The following is a 23,567-nucleotide window of genomic DNA, read 5'->3' as shown; positions in this document are numbered from 1 at the left end:
GACCGCATTAAAGGTGCAGTGACCACATTTGTGCTCTCGCGATATGTTAGAAAACAGTTCAGTTTACCTGTCAAAAATAAGAATGTTTGTTTTTTTTTGGGGGGGGGGATAATTACAGTACAGTACAGTACAGTAAAAGGTTAAAAAAATGCATTAAATAGCATTCTAGAACTCAAACAGTACATTATGCTTACAAATAGGCACCAACACCTTAAATGTATTTGTGTTAAATGACCACACAAAAACTGACTCTGTAACCATGTTTCAATATAAATTTTATTTGCAGGACATACGCAAAAAGCCATACAATATCATCAGCTTCACATTACAATGCAGACTCACATCCAGAAATTTGGGCTTTAGTCTCTTAAAAATAAGGTATCCTCAACAACAACTTTGACAAATATAAAAAAAAACAAAAAACATAAACTAATAAATTTAGAATATCCACACTGCAGTAGGTTGCACACGGACGGGGATATAATTCTGCCACACAAGGCAAGATTACTTTTAGTGTAAATGGGTTAAGCTCAAAGGAATCTGTAATTGTGGGGAAATGAAAACGTTAGCATGTACCCTGTGCTACTGAATTCGGGTGAGGACCTTAAAGAATTACATACATTCCATCAATCAAATGTGCATTCGATGGAATCAATGGAATCTGTGATTCAGTAGCTAAAGATAAAGTGGACCTAAAACACTGCTGTTATGTGAGAAGCTAAATATGTTACAATAAATATTCTTAATTCTAGACTCGTGACTACTTCTGTGTGAAAACGGGTCTGGAATATTCTTTTTTTTTAATAAGGGTCATACATTTTCCCTCTCTCGCTGAGGACCGAGCAGTCTTCCATTTGTCAGTAAAAGCTTGAAAATCACCAATATTAGAGTCATATTTTCAGTTGCTTGAACTGATCTGTGTGAAGATGACATCCCAGAGAAGTAATCTGGTGCAACTCTTCTGATGACGCCGTGTTTACGATAGTATAAAGTTACATTCTCCCAACCCAGAGAACGGTGCGTTCTTGTGAACTCAAGAATCCCCCAAAACACAAATGTAGTGTGTTTTCTACCCTGACAACTGTGATATGCTTCAAGTATCAATATCCACTGATGCAGCCGTGTTTCCATAGTAACAGTAAGTTACTGAGGATTACTCAGTTAGCCGGACACCAACGTGTTAGTCGTGTGTTATCAATAAGACATGTATCATTTGTTGGTGCAGCTGTAAGAAATGAGCTCAGGACAGCTTCACTGATTAAGTAAAAGCATTGTTTTTAAGTTATCTGGCTAAATGGTCAATCATAACATACAGTCGCCTGCTCATCTATATATTAAATGTATGTAATCATGTGACCCATTAGATATGTGACGCAATAAAACACCTGTTGACAACAGCATTTTTTTTTTGTTTTCTACAGTTACAGTGTGTGTCACAGCACATCGCTGAAGATAACTTTGAGTCCAAGTGTCCGAAAGCTGTGTTGGTTTAAATACAATCTTATTATGCACAATAACTTGACGGTTTTTCTGCCCGTGTTTCCATTCGTACAAGGATCCGAATCATCGTCTCGATAAATTCAGTTCTCACAGTCACACGAATTTCACCCGTCGGGTTTCTGGAAAATATTGTTTCTTAAATATTGTATTAGTGTAAAATAGTGCTCTGCTGTGTTATTGCTTCAGCCCCCCCCCCCCTGATGTTAAAAGCCGACCCATCCAACTACGGGTTGCACAGTCTTGCCTTAATACAAACACACCATTCAAGCTTCTTTGAGCTCATTACAGTGTTACACAACACATGTGAAATAAAGATAGAAATGTAAAATGTCCGGAGAGAACAGTTGGGTTTGCCCACACCTTTTTTTTTTTTTTTTTTTTTGGTAATCACTCAGAACGCATTCATTGCTGCCTCAGTGAAATTTGCTTCCTCTCCAGTCTCACATCATCTGCCCGCATTCACTTCTACTCCATTTTGGATCGCTCCATCTTGGTTTTCAGGATTTCCTGGAAAGAGAGAGATCACAGATTATTACATGTCCAGTAATGTGACTGTGGGGTGACAACACAGTAAAAGGTCATTACCAGGAGCAGTTTAAATAGACACAAGTGTGATTGGAAATCATGGGACTAGCAGGGGGAGAGTAAAAGGAGCCGTTACCTCTTCTTCATCGAGCATTACAGGGAGAGCTCTGCATAGAGAGGAGAAAAAAACACAGAGGAGGAGGCAGTGAATGCATTCAGAGTCAAACTGTATTCTAAGATAATCTATAAAGCTGGTTTGTGCTTCAAAAGTGTTGCAATGTGAGTATTAACAGTATCTCTTATAGGCCTTGATCAGGTACTGTAAGCTACTTCAATACACTGACATAAGCTGAAACAATGTCAAAGTAAGAAGGATTATTGTTTTAACACGATACCTTATTCTCGCAATATTTGTTTTAAAGCAAGTGTGAATGTTTTAGTTGACTTTACTTACACATCGGCAACAGTTGTAGGAATGTTCTCCTCGACCCATTTTAAGTCTTCATCCTGGCAAAGCAGAGTTAAGAAATGACAAATGATTAAGTTATGTGTGTGTGTGTGTGTGTGTGTGTGTGTGTGTGTGTGTGTGTGTGCGTGGGGGGGGATAAACGGTAGATGTAGACAGAAGACAGTGAACTCACCTCTTTACTCAACAGTTTCTGGGAGCCATTAGAGTCAGGCTTTGATCCTCTCATCTTCATTCCCTCTAAAAAAAAAAAAGAAAAAAAAGAAACGAAAATGCCAAATGATAGAAATCCATCGTCCAATAATAAGATTATAACATAACTAGATAATTCAAATTCCCATTCATTCTATATGTCATTTCTCAATTAATCGGTCCTCCACATATCTGAGTGGACAGATTTAGATCATGGCCTCAGTAGAACCAGATATTACAAAACAAAGCCCAGTGGTTAAATATATTAAATATATTCACTAAAGAGTTTCCATATTTAGTGCCTTAATGTGACAAACATCTCTGCAGCCCTTAAGGCTCTAAGGATCTACAATAAACCAGTCACACTAAATATAACCTGCCTTTTGGCTTCAGGCAGCTCCAAACTATATTTACATACAATAATGAGCTCTATTAATGCTAGGATACTTTATGGTCCCATTAATGCACATTACTAGCTTTGCTTCTTCCCGGGAGTCTTCGTTCTTTCTCTCCTCACAGGTTTCCATGGATCGTGGTTATATCTGGACCGTGGCCCCGATGACAACCGCTGCTACTACTATTATTATTAGTCACATAACTATTATTATTACCGATACCATTACTGCTTTTCTTATCATTATTACTCTGCTATATCTACTGCTGCTGTTATTGAATGTGTGGTGACTCTGTAATGTTGTTCATTCTGTACACATGACATCTATCACACTTCTGTCCATCCTGACAGAGGGATCCCTCCTCTGTTGCTCTCTAGCGATGTGAGGGTCCCGGGACAGAGTAAAGCACTCTGAGGCAAGTTTGTGATTTTGGTCTATACAAAATAAATAAAGAGACTCTTCAGTCAAAGACAGCAAAAGAAACAGGATGTCCTTTGTTGCTAAATTACGGATCTGGTTATGGCGAAAGCATGACCCGCCCTACTCTGCCTCTGATTGGCTGGGACTCGCTGCCTTCGTTGGTCTAAAGTCAATGAAAGTCTTACCAAAAGCTTCACTCAGCATTGGCTCCTTGGCCTCTTCCTCGTCATCATCTTCATCAATCAGAGGAGAATGGGAGAACCTGAGAGAGAAAACAAATGAAATACTGTCAACTTGAACTGACAGAAATGTTTTTTTGGGCTCCAGGATCAGCTCCAGCTGGACTCTGACCTCTGGTTGTTGGCAGAGGGCCGCAGCAGCACCATGATGACCAGCAGAATGGTGGAGAACAGGAGACGCCAGAAGGCATCGTCTACCCACAAGTCCCTCCAACCCTGTGGAAGGGATACAAATAATAAAAAAAGAAAAGAAAAGAGTGATGATGTTATCAGGTTGGACGGCGAGTCCACTCTGCATAAACAAGAAGCAGAAACCTCATGGTGGGAACAGCGCAGGACACGCAAAACAATAATCAATCAATAACAGAGCAGAAAACAAACTGACCGTCTGGCAGTCTACCAGCTTGAAGACTTTGGTGGTCCAGATGATGAACATGATGGAAGCTGTGGACACAAAGTAAACACCGGCCTTGTTTTGATGTCCGTAAACAATATGCAAATGATGGGAAACAGCACAGGAAACGTGCCACTCAAGCCCCCAGCAAGAGCGCTGAGCTTTGAAGCAAAATGTAAATAACAGCCAAATTACAACCTCCGGGTTCGTCCTGTGATACTATGGGCCCCAAAAATACTTCTCCCCATAAAAGGTACATTGAGAAAAAGACGTCTGTAACTTAGCGGATACTTAAATTCAACTTGAATAGCCCATATTTAAACTATTAGGTTAGGTTTTAAAAGTTATTTTCCTTCCTCTGTTCATGTAAATGAGCCTGAGAACGAGGCTGAACTCTATGGGCACCATGGTGCGGAAGAACCGGGGAACCTTCATCTAAATTTTATACTCTGAAGTCAAACTTTTTCATGTTCGGCGCCGCCTCCGAAGCAGCATCCAGTTCTCTTGATACATCCACGGTCTCACCAGTGGAGAACAAATTAGAAGAGGAAATTCCAGCCAAAGGGTGGGCAAACATACAAATGCATGAGGGGCATATATTGAAACAGTACAGGACATACTGTGCGTGTTAAAGGAATAGTTAACTACCTTACACAACTGTTTCACATATGCAGAAGTACTGTAAACAACAAACTAACACATAATGGAGCAGCCGTTTCTGAATTGAAGGCACAGCTCCACTCGAGCCGCTGCTACTCACCGACGACGGAGAAGATGAGGGTGTTGGTGAAGTGCTGATACAAAGAGAGTTTCACTATGTTTCTGCGGAGCTTCAGGAGACGAGTGGTTTGAGACAGACTGATGAAAATGTAGACGCAAGTTAAGGAGAACACGCTGCATATGCATTCAAGTAACCACAATCAAAAGCGGATATCTGCAGCGCTTCTGAACATGCAAACCCTGGACTTGCTCTGAGTGGCCGTGTTTTGCCGGTTGGGGTTAAAGGATATCCACCACATGACGCAGGAGTCAATAAGGGAGAGGCTGAGATTAGCCACCAGGGCGACCGTCCCATAGAAACCCTGCAAAAAAACAAGACGAGAGTCAGAGTTTACAACCGAGACAACAACATGAGCGCAGAGTGTGAAGTCACATGAGATGAGCTTGTGTTAAGATCTGGTGAAGATGTACGTCTCCTCTCTTTGAAGCTGCCTCATAAAAGCACTCGGCGAACCGCACAGCGTCGTTCCTTTCTTCTTACCGTCTTTCTGATCTCCTGTGTGTTTGTATACCATTGTGTTTCCATATCTTTTTTGAACTTGCTGCAGTGTCTTTGGCTGCTTTTGAATACCACTCTCCATCAATTAGGTCATTCCCTATTACCATCACTTGTCTGCCTCCCAGAGAATGAATCCCTGCATAACCTTTTCTCTCTCTCTCTCTCTCTCTCTCTCTCTCTCTCTCTCTCTCTCTCTCTCTCTCTCTCTCTCTCTCTCTCTCTCTCTCTCTACTCAAATCCACTGTATTTATACTGAGTGCCTTGAAAGCTGCGCCAGGCAAGATTTTTATGTAAAAATACACCTCCGCTATCAGCTTCAATGAAACTGTGGAGGCTGCAACAGCTAATGTCCCCATCTGCAGTAGTTGAAATGCAGTGGGCTCATTATATTTTCCTGGATGAAAGTCATGCGCAGCCACGGAAAATCATGAATTAAGGGTTAGAAGTGGAATAGAAAATGTCTCCTAAACAGCAGCGAGAGAGAGAGCCACACTTAGTGATGAATCCCTTTCCTCTCTCATCCATTGGAAACAATAAATCTTCACTGGGTGGTTTGGTTGGTATAGATTAGCGTTTCCTGTGCAGCCTGTTGATGAAAAACGTTGCCTCTCGCTGCCATCTAAAGCTGACACGATGCAACTGTGCTGCCTTTAAGTGGTAACCATGAAACTAAACTTCGCTGTGTGACACTGATTATGAATAATTAGAATTATTACACACACACACACACACACACACACACACACACACACACACACACACGAGGGATGCTGCAGCATGTAAACCCGACATTACCGTTTTTAAATTGGATCTCATTGACATTAGCCTCTCGGTTTACTTTTCACTCTTCAGCTACATTTCCTACTGTTGCTGCTTCACAATAAAAGCATTCAAATGCGAAACACTTTTATTGTGAAGCAGCCAAAAAGAGATGTAATATATTTGGCATAGATGTTCGCGCGGTTAGAGGATAGTTAGCTTTTATGTATTTGGATGAATTGTCTGAAACTGTCACTGTGTCCTACATCAGAAATATTGAGAATGACAGCTGGAGTTTATTAAATATTGATACTTACGCCTGTCACTCTTAGCACACCTTCCACAGAGGAGAAGAGCAGGTAGAGAAGCCCAACAGCTGCCAGCCGGTGAACTGTGGTACCTAACCTGGGCCTAAACAAGTGAGGGGAAAACTGTTCAAGTACTCAAACAAATGACTGAAATGAGAGTAGAAGCAGCAAGTCCACTACTGGGTTTTATTTGGTATAATAAAAGTCTTAACTTACTTGACTATGCCATAGCCAAGACTGACAATGAGGACCAGGATTCGGGCCAGAGATCTTTTAAGAGCAGAAAGCAGCTCAGCAAAAATCACAGCACCTTGAACTGTGACGAGATAAAAGCACATAAACAAAATGATGATTGTATCCGACTGAAGCAAACAGAAAATAACGTGGCTGCACAAATGAAATACACCAACCGTAGTCTCCTTTGTAACGGATGCTCTGATATTCGGAGTAAAACACAGCTTTCTCCAGCATGCCGAGGATGATGACGGCACCGATCCAGAACTGGATCCGCAGCAGGTCCCTCCAATAGCAGGCGCACCAGAAGAGCCAGAGAGCCCCGAACAGCACGTACACGATGCACATGACCATGAAGAACTGTGACGGAGAGAAAAGTCTCGTTTGAAATCACAGTCAAGCTGTATAACCGAGGTCGGGGAATAATGTCACCAATATCAATACGGTCCAATTCAGGCTCATTTATTTAGGTGAAAATGAACAGGTGCGTTGCTTGTAATTCACGATAGCTTCATTGATTTCCTCCTCCTCACTCGCATTTCGCGAAGACCCTCCCTACGCTGCCTCTGATTGGCTATTACTCGTTGCCTTCCTTATTGCTGATGAAGAAGATTGGCGGAGGTTTGGCAGGGCCAACGGTTTCCTCTCAGATGTTTTCATCAGGACGGCAGCCTTCTTGTTTATTGCTCTCATTCATAATCACAACTCCATGATTATCATGGAAAATTGCTTTTCCGAACATGTTGCTATGCACATTGTCTATATGGATGGAATAAAATGACATACATCACAATTTACGTATTGTAGTGTACATACCATCATCAGGGGCCAGTCTGCTGGAGAAGAGTAGTCATGTGGTCCCTTCATCTCAACTTTCACTGGGAAAATAAAAATAGAAAACTTACTTTTTTTTCAATTCTCAATTGTCAGATTTGTATTCCTTTTAATTGTGAGAGATTCTGACGGTTTCGGAGTGAAACGGCGTCTCTCACTTGTGAAAGCAAAGCTGAGCTGCTCGGCCCCGATGTCGTCTTCCTCAACGCCGTGGAACAAAGGCCGCACCCTCACTATGAACATATATGGACTGTCCCCCCAAGCTTTGGCCACCGCGCTGATATCCTGCAGAGAATCACAGCGGTTATGGTACTTCCTTTATTTATAATCTTTATGTTCACACGCCAAGCTCAATATCTGGTCGTGGTTTGACATCGTAGCACGAAGCCCCTGAAAGATATGACATCCGTTATGTCTGATAGAAGCACCGGGTTCCTCCAAACGCTTCTATTATTATAGCGGTCACAGTACAGCTGACATATTTAATATCCTTCGCAATAACCCCCGTTGATGCCGGAGCCACAGCTTCATCCAAAGCTCAACCCACAGCCAGCAGATATAGCTGTGATCACAGCCTACTGTCACAAGAGTAATAATAAATACCAATGTAAAGAGCCAGATCATCTCTCATTAGCGCTACTTTAAATTGGCATTGTATTAAAACTGGACTGGACTAACACATAATCTGTTCTTATTGAGAGGGATATTTTGTAACATCTGCCTCTTGGGACTACAGATGTGCACTGTCCCTTATCAAATAAACCAATAAATAAAATATATATATTGAAAGACCTTTGCATAAAAAGTAATAATGTCTTACCGGCTTGTCCGACCAAAAGAGGCTCTGATTCGAAGGGTCACTCTGAACACAGAACAAAGAACACAGTGAGCAATGCTTCATAGAGTTAAAAGTCACACACACACACACACACACACACACACACACACACACATACACAAATACATTTTTTAGATGCTATGCTCAGCACTATCAATCCCTTTCACATCAGCTAGATCAGTGACTCACCTTCGGGCTGGTGAGGGGCTGATATGGGTTGAAGTCTGCATAATACACCTAAGTGAGAGGATAAAGTCATGTGAGTGTATGCACTGCACACGCTGCATTTACATGGCGATGATCGACATCGGTTAGTGGGGCGACACCGCCGTCTCGGCCACAAACCTTGGGTAAGAAGAGATAGGAGCAGTTGTCGAAGTACATGTAGCCCTGACTGTAGAAGCCACTCCAGCTGTCTTTCAACATGTGGTCCATGCCGAACAAGTTCATGGCTTTGTTGTCCTGCAGAAGGACAGAGAAGGCGGAACGTCAGTTACGCCGAGCAAGCCGGTTCGTTCTCTACGAGATGCTGCAACATTACACCGGACCAGGCGTGACGAGGCGTGATATTTGTGAAACGTGTGGGCAGACGAAGGCAGGCCTGTGGATAAGCTTCACGTCTGATCAGCACATCGGCTCGTCAGCGCACCGTTGATGACAACTGGAAGGTAGTGTGCAGATGTTTGAGTGATGACGAATGAGTTTAAATTAGATATTTGGGTCCGGTAGAGTCCGTTTGTTGACTAACAATGTACTATTTGGATAACTTTACCGTATTGTAATTCAAATTGAAAAGACACTGAACTTTCCTGACACATCTGGATGAATGTGGTCAGGCTACAGGTGACCTCGATGCATCTTCGCTGCTTCGAGAAAGACAGCGACAACAGCGAAGCCCGTCAAAGCCAGAAGCAGCGGCTGTTTGTTTGACACGTCTCTGGAGAAAGAGCCAGCGCTGGCACCGAGGTGGAAGAGGAGCCCGAGGCCAGGAACACACCAGCTGCTCTGACTGACAGACTGTTGATGCCGAATGTTAAGACAAAACCACTGAACTGGTGAAAAGTCCAGGAAATGAACTCCCTGACAGTGAAGAGAGCTTAAAAAGCTTGAAGATGTGGAGAAACGCTTCCTGCACAAAATCCACAAAGCCCAATTTTTTATCCAAAATATCTACAGTACCTGAGTGTGACATTGCAATTGATGCCAGGGCTCCACAGTAAGGGTTGCCCATTGGCAAGTATTTTTAGAAATTGGCAAACACTTCCTGGCCTTTGGTTGCCATTAACCACTTTATAACATAATAAATAGAGACAGCAAAACCTGAACCCTCAGAATAAATACATTTCTAATATTTGTTGCATTCATGACATTTAAATACTGCCGTTACCGTCAGAACCGGAACCAGACTACGCTACACGTACGGCGGTGCATTTACTCATGTGTGCACAGGCATCTCTTTGAGGGGAAACAGATGAAGTCGTTTGAGGTGAAAAGTTGTTTGAGGTGAAAAGTCAGACTAACCCGACAGCATCGCAAACGCGTGTGCAAATTGACAAAGAACCAGGCGAACCTGAACGAACAAAAAGGGAAATATGTGAAGTGTTTGGAGTACCTCGACATCTCTGAGCTGCACGGAAAGCCTTTACAACATGACATGTATACACATGTCACATTCAGACGTCAACAGCCAAAAGTCAATACTCACGGGCGTGTTGAAGACCTCATTGTAGCAAACAGAGGAGCGCAGGTACCAGCTGATGTTGAAGGCCAGGTTCTTATCACATGACGCTGTGTCACCCTGGACTGCAGGGAGATTAAACAAAAAGGGAGGAGCTCTGGATTATTAGGCAGTAATGAGACCTTATTAATAACCCCAGCTGTTACAGGACTTACTCAGTGTGTTGTCATCTACTTTCATCTTTGTACATACTTTCCCCCCCAAACCTCCGTCATCTAGGGTGACTTTTGCTATTTCCCCAAGTCATGTTGCTGCATTGCATCCTGGTCTACAGTGGGAGTAGGAATCGGTGTCTCTGCCTCCTTTACACAATGAAGGATTTCTCATTTTATGTCTGGCGGATGCTGATGCAACCTGACGTCTCTAGCCAGAAGAAATAGTCTTTTATTCTGAGGGACAAACAACAAAATCTGACATTTACTATCAAATGTTAGATTGTATCTTCTCTCTCCTACCAAACTCCATGGCAAATATGCTAAAAATATCATAATCTATTTTATGCCTGGTACAGTGCCTTATTAGCGAGACTGCTATAGCACTAAATTAAATTGTGCCTGAGATAAAAGTTACATTGTGTTTAAGAGTTTAGGGTGAATTTATACCTTTAAAATGATAAGATTCCTGATTCCTTATAATAAAAAAAAAGAAGAACAAAGACCTGTATGATGCAGATAAGACGCTAACCAACAAACGTTTTAATCATTTCAGAAATTTACATTTTGTTCGCAGTGCCAAGAGGTTCAGGTTTTTCAGGAACATCTGCCCTGCAGGCTGCAGGACATCCGGCTGATACGTTTGAGTTCAGCCAATGAGAGCCGTAGAGCGTGAATCACAGCTGACATTTAAACCCAACACTCTTGAGTTCTTGTGATAGTCGAGCTACTGTTTTTTTTTTTTCAAAAGTAAAGAGACTCGGAGGACAGAACATCTCTTGTTCCTGTTGTCCTCATGGCTGTATCGTACTACCTGGCCTACCTACATGCAACTTATGGATTTTGATGGTGGTTTGTTTTAGCTTTTTAATTTGGGAGTCAGATGGGTGGAGTTTGACACTGAAAAGACAACAGGTGTCAGAATAAACACCTGTAGGATGGGTGCTACGATCCAGTGACTCACAACACCGTCCGTCCGTCCCTGAGCGTTACAGCACACCTTCTACCTATCAGACACACGTTCTCTGTACTTCCTATCGGAATATTTCAATAAAATGAATAGTAGTTATTTATAGAAATCACGCAATGCCCCATAAACAACACGTGATGAAGAGGTCGGACGACTTACACTTCATGGATATGGTGGTGTTGGTGTACAGCGTCTTCCGAAACACAACATCTTGTGTCTGAAAACACAACAAAGACAAAAAACAAAAGTACTTATTGTGCAGGCTAATGTATGTTGTACATGTACCTTATGTATATTTATGTTGACGCTGGTAAATCATGTAAAAGTACAATACAATTGGCTTCAAAATAAAACTTAAAGTACTAGGTAAAAGTACTTATTGTGCAGACTAATGTATATTATGCATGTATGTATATTAATGTTGAAGCTGGTAAAATGTGGGGCTAATTTTATACTACTTCATCTGCTGAGTAGCTCGTGAATTCATAATGTATTTGTTGATAACATTTTGTATTATTAATGTTCACGTGCAACGCAACCAGTAACTTTAAAGTTATAGAATACATGTTGGAGTAAAAGTACAACACCTACTTCAGGAATCTAGTGGGAGTACAAGTACAACACCTACTTCAGGAATCTAGTGGAGTACAAGTATAAAGGAGCACAAAGTGGATGTACTCATGCAACTACTCTAAAGTACAGTACTTGAGTAAATGTACTTGTTACACCACCACTGGTTGGTTGATAAATGTTTCCCTTTCTGTCAAGACTTATCTTAACCATGTTTATCTCTGGCAGAATGGCCTTCCTTTTTCATAACAATGTCTTTTTGTAGATGCCCTTTTCCTTTGTGACACACTCGCACACAACATTGAGACAGATTACCGGCAGCTCATTCAGAATGAGAAGTTTATATTGTCAGAAAAGCAAAACCAGAGCTGTCAAAGAAGAATAGAGTGACTAAAAGGTGGATTATACAGCGAAATATATGCTAGGAGCTAGTTAGCTTCCTCGGCTAACAGCTGCTATTGAAGATTGTGTAATAACCGTAAAACAAAAATGTCCATGTTGGAGGAGTAACGTTAATACTGACCGAGTTGATCTCCACGTTCCATACGGAGACCTCTGCCGCTGTGCCGAGACAGAAAAACAACGCAAAAAACAGGAGACACAACGGATGCGACTGTGCATCTGGCATCTTCATCTGCGCATCTACTACCGTACAGGTCAGACTCGTATCCGCCTTTCAGTTCCGTGGTGCGTTTGGCTGGAGTTCGCAGCGTCACCACAAGATGGCGACAGAAGGCTCGAAAGGCAACTAGCATGTTGCTAATGTCATAGAAACTAAACTAAGATAAAATTAGATAAAATAAGATAATCCTTTATTAGTCCTGCAGCGGCGAAATGTACAGAATTACAGCAGCATAGTGGATAAGGCAAACAAGAGACATAGTAAAACGGACAATTATAAATAAGTAAAGAAGTAATAAAACAGTAAAGAATATTACATAAGTAAAAAAGTATAAAAATCCACAATAACTAAAATATTGTATATACAGACAGAGTAATTGTAGTATTATTAAGATACGATGAGAGTACCCCTAATTTTAATATTTAATATATAAGTATTGTGTATTTCTGCTCTCAGATTATGTATAGCTGTGAACCAAAAGTAGTCTACATTAGTAGTCTTCAACAAGGTAAATCATTTTGTTAGAACAAATATTTATATAAAATGGAGGAAGCATTTGCTTAAAATAATTTTTGAAGAGGTGTGTCCTATTTAGCCAGTGTAGTTTTTGATAGATGAAAATATTAATATAAAATCTAAAAAGCACTAAAAATCCAATTAGAAGAGGTGTGTCCTATTTGACATGTGTTGTAATAATTGTTGGTATTGATGTTCTGTCACTGGGTCACATTAATTAAATTGAAGCTAACCTTACTGAAACAATATGTATGTTCCATTAAAACATTAATATTAAATTGAAGAAGCCTTAAATCCGATATGAAAAGGTGTGTCCTAATTTACTAATATAGTAATAATGTTGGTGTTGATTTGGAGTGAATTTGTCGCATTACATGGAAGCTATTGAGAAAACTGTCATTATTTTCTATTAAAGTATATTATGTAAAATAAATTAATTATGCATTAACAATCAAAATACGTGCGCTGCATAACACCAATTTAGAATATTTTTTAAATAAAAAAATACTAATATGGTTAAAATATTGAAAAAAAAACATCAGCAATGTGTCATTAAAACAGAAATTGAGTTATGCTTATTTCAATTAGGTGTGTCAAGGAAGACTAGATTTGTTTTAATTTACATCCTAATGTTTTAAGAGGAAACAATGTCCTCATGAACAAGTGCACACAAAAAAAAAGGCAGAGGCAATGCTGTGGGAAGTTTAGTTTGAAAATTCACCCCGGAAGTGTAGTTAGTGGCGTATTGGCAGTGAATCACATCCTCTGTGTGTGAGCGCTGCTATCTAATGTCAGGAAGAGTTTACAAAGTGTAGTTAATGCACAAACCAGAAGACCACAACCGACTGTTAACGGCTGTTTGTCTGTCCGTCTGCTCGAGATGGCGGAAGTGAGCCAACCGGTTGTTAGGTATAAACAACACACTGTGTTCACTTTCTCTGCAGCGCTGCAGGGGCACCTTTCATATTGACCTCTGACGTGTTTACGCCATTTTAAGTACTTAGTAGTATTAGTAATGTTTACATTACTGCAGGATTAAACTCAAATGCATTTTATTGGGAAATTTCTCTGTGTATTTGTGTACTCAAAACGCTGTTTTACTGTATTATTCTAATTTAAATCGACATGGTTTGTTTAAGTGTGTATGTGTAAGTCTTTCTGTAGGCAGCCAGGAGAGTGAACAGGTGTGTTTCCCGCCCTGTGTCTGGTTTGTGACGTTAAGGTTTCTCTCTGCTCGTTCCTCAGTGTTGTCCCTGAGGATGAAGGGAAAGCAAAGTTCAAGAAGAGTGAAAATGTTGCTTTTTACAGGTACTTTGGGGTGTTTCACACCAATTTTACAATGCACAATTTGTATTCATAAATAACCGCAATCGCCCACAATGAATACCTTGCCGGGGCAGGACTCTGAAGTTAATACTGCATCTAATGTTGATGTTTATTGTCACTTTTGAGGCGACAGGTCCAGGGACCTAACCAGCAGCACAGAGCCCTTTTGGACACCTTGGTGCTCACAGAGAAGGGGGCCCGGCTTCAACTGTTGGAACCTGACACACAGGTCTGAACACCGGTGCTACTTAATATACCAAAACCTAGGATGATCTATTTCTTTATTAATGTTTGACACCATTGCCATATTAAAAACAAAAGATACTAGTAGTTTGTGTTAGTGCACGTCTGTAGGGCTTTTAATTATATTACACTATACATTGCATTTACATTGATAATGTGTTCGACTACATAAAGAGTTTTTTTTTAATTCTACCTAAAAACAAAGTCTTCCTTTGCTGTTTTCACAGACCACACTGCTTCTTTCTGTGTCAGCGTGCAAAAATGACACGGTGAGGATATTAATAGACGAACTGCAGCCCATCAAAGCGCGCTACCGAGTTCCAGATGTGATGACGGGGGAGCCGCAGTGTGAACAGTGAGCCTGCGTTACGATATCTAGTTACATGTAGTTGATCAATCCACTCCTCCTCCTCTCTGATGCACCAAAGGCTTTGTGTTTTGTTGGCAAAAGATAGATATTATGTATTGTTGAAATCAATTTAGGGCTTTCTGGGAGGATGTTGTTCAACGTCTAAAATCATGAAATGAAGTTAAAATTAAAGGTCAGTAGTTTGCCGGCGGTTGACCTTTCCCCCCTCACCATCATCTGGCAGGTTGAGAGTGGAGAGACGGTCTCAGGACTCTGTCACCCTTTCTTGGTCTTCAGGACGTCACCGGGTTCGCGTGTGGCATTTCCCTTTCCGACTGGAGGTCCTGTGTGAAGACGAAGCGATGGTTACCTTCAACCACAAAGGCAAACTGTGGTTCGAGCCGCTGCAGGATCCGCCCAGGTGAGGGTATCAGGGTAGAGTACTGGAAACCAATTCAACTGATGGAAAAGGGAATTAAATGAGATTTTCTTTGTGTTTTTTTTTTTTTTCTTCCCCTCATGGGCACATCTCATGGTAGTGAGGTAAGAGAATATGTTCAAACAGAAATAATATGACTCTTATTTGAAGCTTCTTCTGGTCTTTAAATGCATTTGTTCTCTCTGGCTTTGTTCCTCTGACAGCTTCAAGACGACCACACAGGTTCATTATGGAAAGAGACGTTCAGGCAGTTTGTGGATATCAAAGCTAATGGTTTGTTTTTTTTCATGCTATTTTTTATTTGATCATTTTAAAAGGCAGATCTGTCAGTTATTCCAGCCATGTAGATAGTTACAGTTATTTATTTCCAGAGGCTTTGAGATATGCACTCCTCTAATGCGCTGGACCAGAGAGAAACACCAGCATTATATTTAGTAAAATACTAGTAAAAATTTTTTTTCATCAAAATGTTTTTTTTTCTACATATTTTGATTCTAAACAGATTAGATTAAACTTTATTGTCATTGGACAGAGTACAGGTACTGAAGCAATTAAATACTTATTGTAAGATTATAATAATCACTTTTAAAAGCATCTTTCCTCACAAATTTATACTGAGAAATGTATAAAAGAAAAAAAAAAGGCCACAGCCACTCAACATCCTTCATTAAAGGAACCGTGAAGAACTTTTAACTGGTAATGAAACAGTCTTAATTTAATACTGAGGCCTCTATATGACCTACGTAAGTAAGCAAGACACTCAGCGAGATGATTGACTATTTCTATATAGTTATTCTTTATGCTTGTCATCGCTGCAAACGGGTCCGATTCTGGTGAAGTCAGATTCACCAGAAACTCCTTCAGCTTAGACTCCTAGCGGGGCCTCCAGCAGAGACCGGTCCACCGCGGACAGACCCAGATCCGGCTTCACTGCAGCCTTCGACCTGCAGTCGGAGCTCCGGCGGGAGGAGGAGAGCTCAGCTCCTGGCAGCAGCATCTCCTCCTCCTCCTCCTCCTCCTCCAGGAGCAGAGCTTCTCCTCGCTGCTCTACTTCCCCTTTTGTCCACAAGGACCGCCGAAATGAACACAAAATGAAAAGTTCCTCGTAGCAGCTTTAAGGGAAAAAAATACACAAAACATCAATACATGAGTATAAATAAACTTCTTGTTCATCTCCAGGTCCCAGTAGCATCGGGTCCGACCTCTGTCTCCACGGGTTCAGTCATGTGTACGGGGTACCAGAGCACGCCGACGGCCTTCAGCTCAGAGACACCAGGTACACACGCGTATTATAACTAAACGCAGGTAGCAGAAACATACTTATTTATATTTGCCAACTACAACTTTCAATGTTCATAATCAGTCGGTAATTATGTCTTTAATTCGCGTCATTTCACAGAGATGGAGATCCGTACCGACTGTATAACTTGGACGTCTTTGCGTACGACGTGTACAGCCGTCTCGGCCTGTACGGCTCTGTCCCGCTGTTAGTGGCCCACAAACCGGACAGGACCGTGGGTGTATTCTGGCTGAACGCGTCCGAAACGTTTGTGAACGTTCATTACAGCCCGTCTGATCATCAGGTAAGTCTTGTTCCCGTGTTGTTCTCACGCAGTGTCTGCCCACATGTCTGATCCAGTCCTGCAGACTTTTTGGTGCTGCTTTTTTGCAAGTCCTCCTGGTTGCAAACAGACAATAAACAAAGTTTATTTCACTTGAATAAAATCAGGATGGTTTTAAAAAAAACAACAACAACCAGAGAAACCGTTAACAAGGTAAAGCATTTTAGAAAACATGCAGAAATGTACAATCATAACCACGTAATAACCTCCTGCTTCCTCTCTCAGGACGGCCAAACTCCCCCAGTGAAGAGGAAGCGGACGGAGCCACAGACTGACGTCCACTGGCTGTCTGAAAGTGGTGTGATTGACTGCGTGGTTCTGCTCGGGCCCGGTCCACGGCAGCTGTTCACCCAGTACGCTCAGCTGACAGGTGTGTGTGTGCAGCACTGAATGTGTTTTATTATGTTTAAATGCTGATAAAAACAAAGAAAAGAACCATTTCAAATCTTAAAAAGGATTATTATGGAACCTTACGATGTTTATCGTGTCTTGTATGTTGACAATGAAAGGAAAATAGTATTGAGCAAGAAGACAAATTAATAAGAAGGAAAACAATACTTTACTGTATAATTTCCACTCTTAATTTTATCCTCCAGATGTCGATGCTGACAATAGCTACGCATCTCTTCCCTCCCTCTGTCAGGGTATCAAGCCCTGCCCCCCTTGTTTGCCCTCGGGTACCACCAGTGCCGCTGGAACTACGACGATGAGGCCGATGTGAAGGCTGTAGATGCTGGATTCGATCGCCACGGCATCCCCTACGACGTCATCTGGCTGGATATCGAGCACACGGAAGGGAAGCGCTATTTCACCTGGGACGCCGCGCTGTTCCCCGAACCGGCCGCCCTGCAGCGCCACCTGGAGAAGAAGAAGAGGAAGGTGAGTTTCAGCGTACATTGTCGGCCTTTTTTTTTTTTTTTTTTTTTGGTTGTCACATGTCACAAATTATTATCGTGCATATTTTTCTCATCTTTCAGTTGGTGGTGATAACTGACCCCCACATCAAGATCGACCCCGATTGGTCGTTGTGTGCTGAGGCCAGAGACGGAGGGCATGTGGTCAAGAACAGAGAGGGGCAGATCTTTAAGGGCTCTTGTTGGCCTGGTAATGGTTTTCTGACTATGAATAGAGTTTAAATATGAAAATGGCATCATGAAAGTATAAAGTGGCTACCAATGAGTCACGTGTGATGTTGGAACTTAAACTAGCTGACAAACCAACAATGTCCTTTTTACCCTGTTTGCTGTTTTCCTTTATTGCTTTGCTCGCAACTTTTGCATCCAGGCGACACAGTGAAAACTCAGGTAGGTAGCTTAACCAAATTTAAATTCAAAAACAGTCAAAAACTGTGTAGCCCAATCCCGAACTCCACACTCACAGGCTCACAGACTTTGAGGCGTGTTCCTGCAAAGTCCTGTCCCAGAGTCAAATCGTTGAGTGTTTGAGGGCTCTCACAGACATTTTGAGCCCTTTATGAACACTTTATGAACACTTTATGAACACTTTATGAACCCTTTATGAACACTTTATGAACACTTTCCTGGCTGCATTCCCTTCCTGTATGAATGCGGTCCCGTTATACTTGACTGCCACCCAGTGTAGAGAAAATGTTTTGCACCAGAATGAACACAAAGGCAAACAAATGAATGAATAGAACAGAAAGCTCTTTCATGAGGCTTTAACAAATGTGACTTTTAAAATAACGATTAACCCACTTTCTCAATATTATAGTAGTTAGTTATGGTGTGTTTTGACTTTCAGCCATTTAGGAGCTCCTCCAGACTAAGTATAGAGAAATACATGAAGCCTCTTTATACCTGTTTTTAGTTTTTTGTAATTGTAGTTTTTATTAACCTTTCTCACAGGTGACTCCTATTACCTCGACTTCAGCAGTCCAGACACTCGAGCATGGTACTCCAGATGTTTTGGCCTGGATAAGTACAAGGTCAGTGTACAAATAACCCACAAATCAATGATTTATATATCTATATCTCTATATAGAGGTGTATATTTGTATGTGCATCACATTCTGAATCACTGAGTAGTTTTCCAGCCATAAACTCGTTGATACAGGGATCGACGCCGTCGTTATTTGTGTGGAATGACATGAATGAACCGTCCGTGTTCGACGGGCCGGAGCAGACAATGCCGAAGGACGCAGTGCATTATGGGGGATGGGAACACCGGGAATTACACAACATGTACGGCTTCTACCAGGTGAGCTGGCTCAATGGCTACTTTTTAATACAGTGGTATCAAACGTTTAACACAGAGATGTGTTTAAGGGATGCTTGAACTCCAATAAAATGCAGAACAGGGGAGTTCTGGTGCTGCTGGTTTGACACATGAGAGCTGCACAACAACTCAACTAAATTATAGTTATTAATCAAGTGTGTGAAGGGAATTACTGATGTTCTTTTGTCTGCTCACAGCACATGGCCACAGCGGAGGGTCTGATAACTCGCTCCGGCGGCTCAGAGAGACCTTTTGTTCTTTCACGCTCCTTCTTTGCTGGCTCACAGAGACTCGGTACGTTTTTTTACTACGAACAGAGAACTCGGTCCCGTGTGACGTCTTCACGGTTGTGTCCTTAACTGCGCTGGTTCTTGTGATTGACTTTGATTGGGATGCAGGAGCAGTATGGACAGGCGACAACGTGGCCAGTTGGGAGTATCTGAGTATCTCTATTCCAATGCTTTTGTCTCTGAGCGTGACAGGCATCGCATTTTGTGGAGGTGAGAACTGCACATGCTGGATTCATCTCTTTTAATTCTATAATTACAACTATTGTTTTTTGACTGGTTTAAAAGACAGAATATGGACTTAATTTGTCCAGATTCTAATTGATTTTTGGCACCGACACATTATATTAAAACTATACTTTCCACCCTAAAACACGGTATTTAGACTCAGTACTGTAATGTTCTGCTGTTATTTATTTTCGTTGTCTCTCACTTTAAGTCTCATCCTCTCACGTCTTTGTCTCTCAGCCGACGTCGGTGGGTTTGTTCAGGACCCGGAGCCGGAGTTGCTGGTGCGCTGGTACCAGGCGGCCGCCCTGCAGCCGTTTTTCAGAGGTCACTCTGCAAAAGGGACGAAGCGCCGGGAGCCCTGGCTGTTTGGGGAGAAAGTCACCGCCGCAATCCGCACTGTGATCCGACAGAGGTACTCGAAGTGAGGTTTCGTCTAACGGCCTCTGCTTTTTTGCCGTTGTTTTGGCGGCACATTTGGCTTGAAAAGGAACTTGAAATGATCAATTTCTGCCGTCTTGATTGACCAGCCAAGACGGCTGAAATGTCATTAAGGGACAAGAACAATACGCTCATAAGTTTATGAAAGATTAGCATATCAGAGTCAAGCACAATTTGTTATCTGTTTCTTGATTTTCTGATGCATTTGACACAATTATGTTTTTAATGATGCCAGCGTTGTCTCTTGTGTACTCAGGTACTGTTTGCTGCCTTACTGGTACACTCTGTTCCACCTGGCTCACACCTCCGGTCTGCCTCCACTCAGGTCAGTGCTGCCGCCATCTGCCGCTCAGTGGAGGTACTGCAGGTCCATTTTGTCATTAAACCCTCTCTAGTTTACCTTTTTTTTTTTCTGACACTAGAGGTCAATGTCTGTCATGTTCTGACGAGAGCATGAATTTAACGCTAAACTACGAAATCCAAACATCAATAGATAGACTTTTAAAGAAAATATAAAGCTGTACGGAAGCTTATAGAAATTATCATTTGTGTTAAATTCTGTACAGACCTCTCTGGGTGGAGTTCCCAGAAGAACAGAGCACCTTCACCGTGGACAACCAGTATATGATTGGTGATAAATACCTTTTTTTTTTACTCAGTAGAATTCTCACTTTTTTGTTTTTCTGAGCTTAACTGTTTTTGATTTTCCTGTAGGAGGAGCTCTGTTGGCCAGACCTGTAACCGACCCGCGTGTTCAAGAAGTCAAAGTCTTACTTCCTGGATCTGGTGAGGTAAATCAACCAACAGGTAACGTATTCATGTCTTCTAGTGTATTCATGATTCACCTCAGGGTGCATGTTGTATTAAGGCTTGTTTCTGTTTTAGGTTTGGTATGACATCCACTCTGCAGAGGCGCATACAGGAGGCAGGACTCTGAGTCTTCCAGTCACCCTGGACACAGTTAGTGTTTAAAGTCTGAATTCACACAGCGGTGGTTACTTCATACGTAATGAAATGCCAATTCAGAACTGAAATGAAGCTGAATATTATATCACGGAGGAAACTTTTATTTTCTGGTGTTTCCTGTCAGGTTCCTGTGTTCCAGCGTGGCGGCTCGGTGGTCTGCAGGTCAACAGGAAGTGGCTCCTGCACAGCCGACCAGCAGCAGCTCCCCCTCTCCATCACTGTGGCCCTCAACTCTCAGGTAAATGTTTTTATAAAGCAAATGAAACCAGGTTAAGTTCTGACCGTTGTGAGGAGGTGTGAGGAGTGAGTGGAGGGATATTCAGTTTGTTGCAAACTGCAACCTCACCACTAGATGCCACTAAATCCCACAAACTGCTCCTCTAACTAAACAAGATTCCAGCATCCACTGTAACAGCAGATGTTGGTCATAGAAGGTGATTTTAGCTGTTTGTTGCAGTATGTAATACATTGAGCTGCCTTTCGGATCGTTTCACAATATTGATTTAAAGTTTGTTGGATTTACAGGCCATGTTACGAATTAGTAATCATCGTTAAGACAAAAGTGTGGCAGTTAAAAGTGTTTCACTTCTATACGTTTAATACTTTATAAAACACAAAGTGATGCCTTGTTTAGACCGAGGGAAATGTCAAACCCTGCACAAACCCTATCTCAGTTTAGACATGTGTTGTTTGGATAATTGAATTAGTGGAATCCTGACTGCGGCCCCTTCTCTCTGCAGGGAGTCGCTGATGGTGAGTTGTACCTGGACGACGGCCACTCCTTCAGCTACCGTGACAGAAAGGCCTTCTGCCTGCGCAGGTTCAGCATGCTGTCAGGCCGTCTGCTCTGCCGGTGAGTCATAACTCACACCTCCTGAGGACGCATCCATTTTTAGACCACACATGAAAGGAGCTTTTTTTGGGCTTCTACAAGTGACATGAAAGCCAAAAGCTGAAGTTAACCTCAAGTAGTTTGAATGTTTGAAAAGAAGACACGTCACGCGTGATAATTCGTTGCGTCTCGCAGTCCTGCCGGTGAAGAAGGAAGGTTTGACTGCGATGCCGTCGTACAGTCCGTCACCGTCCTGGGGCTGAAGAGCAAACCGTCCTCCGTGGAGCTGCGTGTGTCAGGTGAGGAGCTCTGAAGTTACTTATATTCACAGTTGGACCGACATTCACAGGTTTAGTAAGGAAAGTTTACTTCTAGAGCACATCGAAACGCAGCAAAGTGCTGTAATAAAGAACATGTTTAGTTACAAAGAAGAAGAAGAGAAAAGAGAACATGCCTATGACAACAATAATCAGCAATTTATTTATTTAGCTATTTATTTATTCGTACATATACAAGAATACAAAGATATGGTAAAAATGTAAAGTTAGATTTTTGTGCAGGAGAGGTTAGAAGCCAAAGATGGCGTATGAAAATACATCACCTATTAGTTCTCAATAGTAATAATAAGGATAAAAAGATTAAGAAACGAAAAACTGCTACATTTATTATTAAATATCAAATATAGACTTTTAGACATGATAACAGTTTATGGGATAAGTGGGCCAAAAAGTATGGTGACTAAAAATGTGTCTTTAACAAATGGACTATTTATTATTTATTGTACTTTACTTTTTTTCATGTTTGAATGTTTTATTAATTACGACGTCACTTATTGTTTTGTGTGTGGATGGTGCACCGTATGAAGCACTTTGTGTTACATTTTATTGGCATGAAAAGTGCTGTACAAATAATATCGGATTGATTTATTGATTGATAATCGAAGATCAGAAACTTAAGAAAAACATCCAATATGAAGAGGCACATTCTGTCCTGAAGGAAATCATCAAATGAAGCAGTTTGATACAAATTGTGGAGTTTCTTTGATATTCTCAGTGACATAAAAAAAAGCAGGCAAGGTAAAACTTAACATGTTTTCTGTCTCAGGTGCTAAAGACTCCTCCGCTGCATTCGAATACATGGAGAGCTGCTGCATGCTGACGGTGAGCGGCCTGAAGCTCAGAGTGGCGATGGACTGGGAGATCCAGATACAGGAAGGTTGACTGTGAATGTGTCTGTTTTCTTATTCATGGGAGGTAAACCTGCCACAATAGTTTTTATAAGGAAGTACAACGTATATAATATAAATATATAACAACCTGCATTAACCACTCCATGATTATGTTTTAATTATTTTACTTTTTAGAACCTTTAAAAAAAAAAAAAATGTAAGCAAATCCGCTGACTTCTGCTTCACTGAGTACTGTATCTATTTTAATCAAGAGAACAAAAGAAACATACTTTAATCTGGGAACAATGAGATTGTTATTTCTCAAGATTGGTTATTGATGATAATCAATTAAAGCTTTTAAAGTTGTGGAGTGAAAGTTTACTGAATAAAAAAATGCACCGATGTGCAGCTTCTTCCTGTGACACACCTTTTATTCTTTTTAGTTTCTCCACATAATAACGAATTATCTCAAAATACCAA

General features: G+C 41.4%; 2 protein-coding genes across 2 annotated transcripts; one reads left to right on the top strand and one right to left on the bottom strand.

Moving 5' to 3' along the window:
- Nucleotides 1-258: 258 nt before the first annotated feature.
- LOC137877708 (transmembrane protein 87A-like) lies at nucleotides 259-12,448 on the bottom strand. Its single transcript, XM_068717765.1, has 20 exons — nucleotides 12,337-12,448; nucleotides 11,403-11,460; nucleotides 10,089-10,186; nucleotides 8,729-8,845; nucleotides 8,573-8,620; nucleotides 8,366-8,407; nucleotides 7,704-7,830; nucleotides 7,528-7,589; nucleotides 6,888-7,071; nucleotides 6,694-6,793; nucleotides 6,487-6,580; nucleotides 5,142-5,213; nucleotides 4,892-5,000; nucleotides 4,123-4,181; nucleotides 3,850-3,953; nucleotides 3,684-3,760; nucleotides 2,667-2,731; nucleotides 2,480-2,532; nucleotides 2,162-2,192; nucleotides 259-2,007 (listed from the first exon to the last, which is right to left on the bottom strand). Exons 1-20 carry the CDS (start codon nucleotides 12,445-12,447, stop codon nucleotides 1,966-1,968), a joined length of 1,653 nt encoding a protein of 550 aa, XP_068573866.1. The 5' UTR covers nucleotide 12,448; the 3' UTR covers nucleotides 259-1,965.
- A 1,266-nt stretch (nucleotides 12,449-13,714) lies between these two features.
- Nucleotides 13,715-23,502, top strand: ganc (glucosidase, alpha; neutral C). The gene is made up of 25 exons (XM_068717601.1): nucleotides 13,715-13,860; nucleotides 14,197-14,259; nucleotides 14,404-14,506; nucleotides 14,748-14,875; nucleotides 15,114-15,290; nucleotides 15,391-15,412; nucleotides 15,512-15,581; nucleotides 16,488-16,584; nucleotides 16,708-16,891; nucleotides 17,156-17,300; nucleotides 17,574-17,809; nucleotides 17,908-18,034; nucleotides 18,796-18,875; nucleotides 19,004-19,147; nucleotides 19,363-19,459; nucleotides 19,564-19,665; nucleotides 19,921-20,095; nucleotides 20,378-20,446; nucleotides 20,688-20,752; nucleotides 20,836-20,912; nucleotides 21,007-21,081; nucleotides 21,212-21,325; nucleotides 21,828-21,940; nucleotides 22,115-22,218; nucleotides 23,024-23,502. Exons 1-25 carry the CDS (start codon nucleotides 13,832-13,834, stop codon nucleotides 23,137-23,139), a joined length of 2,712 nt encoding a protein of 903 aa, XP_068573702.1. The 5' UTR covers nucleotides 13,715-13,831; the 3' UTR covers nucleotides 23,140-23,502.
- The last annotated feature ends 65 nt before the right edge of the window (nucleotides 23,503-23,567 follow it).

This window comes from Cebidichthys violaceus, unplaced genomic scaffold (assembly GCF_023349555.1).
Source record: "Cebidichthys violaceus isolate CVI_PGR_0920_01 unplaced genomic scaffold, fCebVio1.0.p SCAF_22, whole genome shotgun sequence".
Classification (NCBI taxonomy): Eukaryota; Metazoa; Chordata; class Actinopteri; order Perciformes; family Stichaeidae; genus Cebidichthys; species Cebidichthys violaceus.
Note: the sequence above shows the minus strand (reverse complement) of the source record. Positions and strands in the feature narration are given on the sequence as shown.

Coding starts and splice junctions, on each gene's coding strand:
- ganc (XM_068717601.1), top strand. CDS start 13,832: ATGGCGGAAGTGAGCCAACCGGTTGTTAG. Junction 13,861..14,196: donor GTGAGCCAACCGGTTGTTAG/GTATAAACAACA, acceptor CTCGTTCCTCAG/TGTTGTCCCTGAGGATGAAG. Junction 18,876..19,003: donor TTGGCCTGGATAAGTACAAG/GTCAGTGTACAA, acceptor TCGTTGATACAG/GGATCGACGCCGTCGTTATT.
- LOC137877708 (XM_068717765.1), bottom strand. CDS start 12,447: ATGAAGATGCCAGATGCACAGTCGCATCCGTTGTGTCTCCTGTTTTTT. Junction 8,621..8,728: donor CCTATCTCTTCTTACCCAAG/GTTTGTGGCCGA, acceptor CCTCTCACTTAG/GTGTATTATGCAGACTTCAA. Junction 2,533..2,666: donor AGAAACTGTTGAGTAAAGAG/GTGAGTTCACTG, acceptor CTGCTTTGCCAG/GATGAAGACTTAAAATGGGT.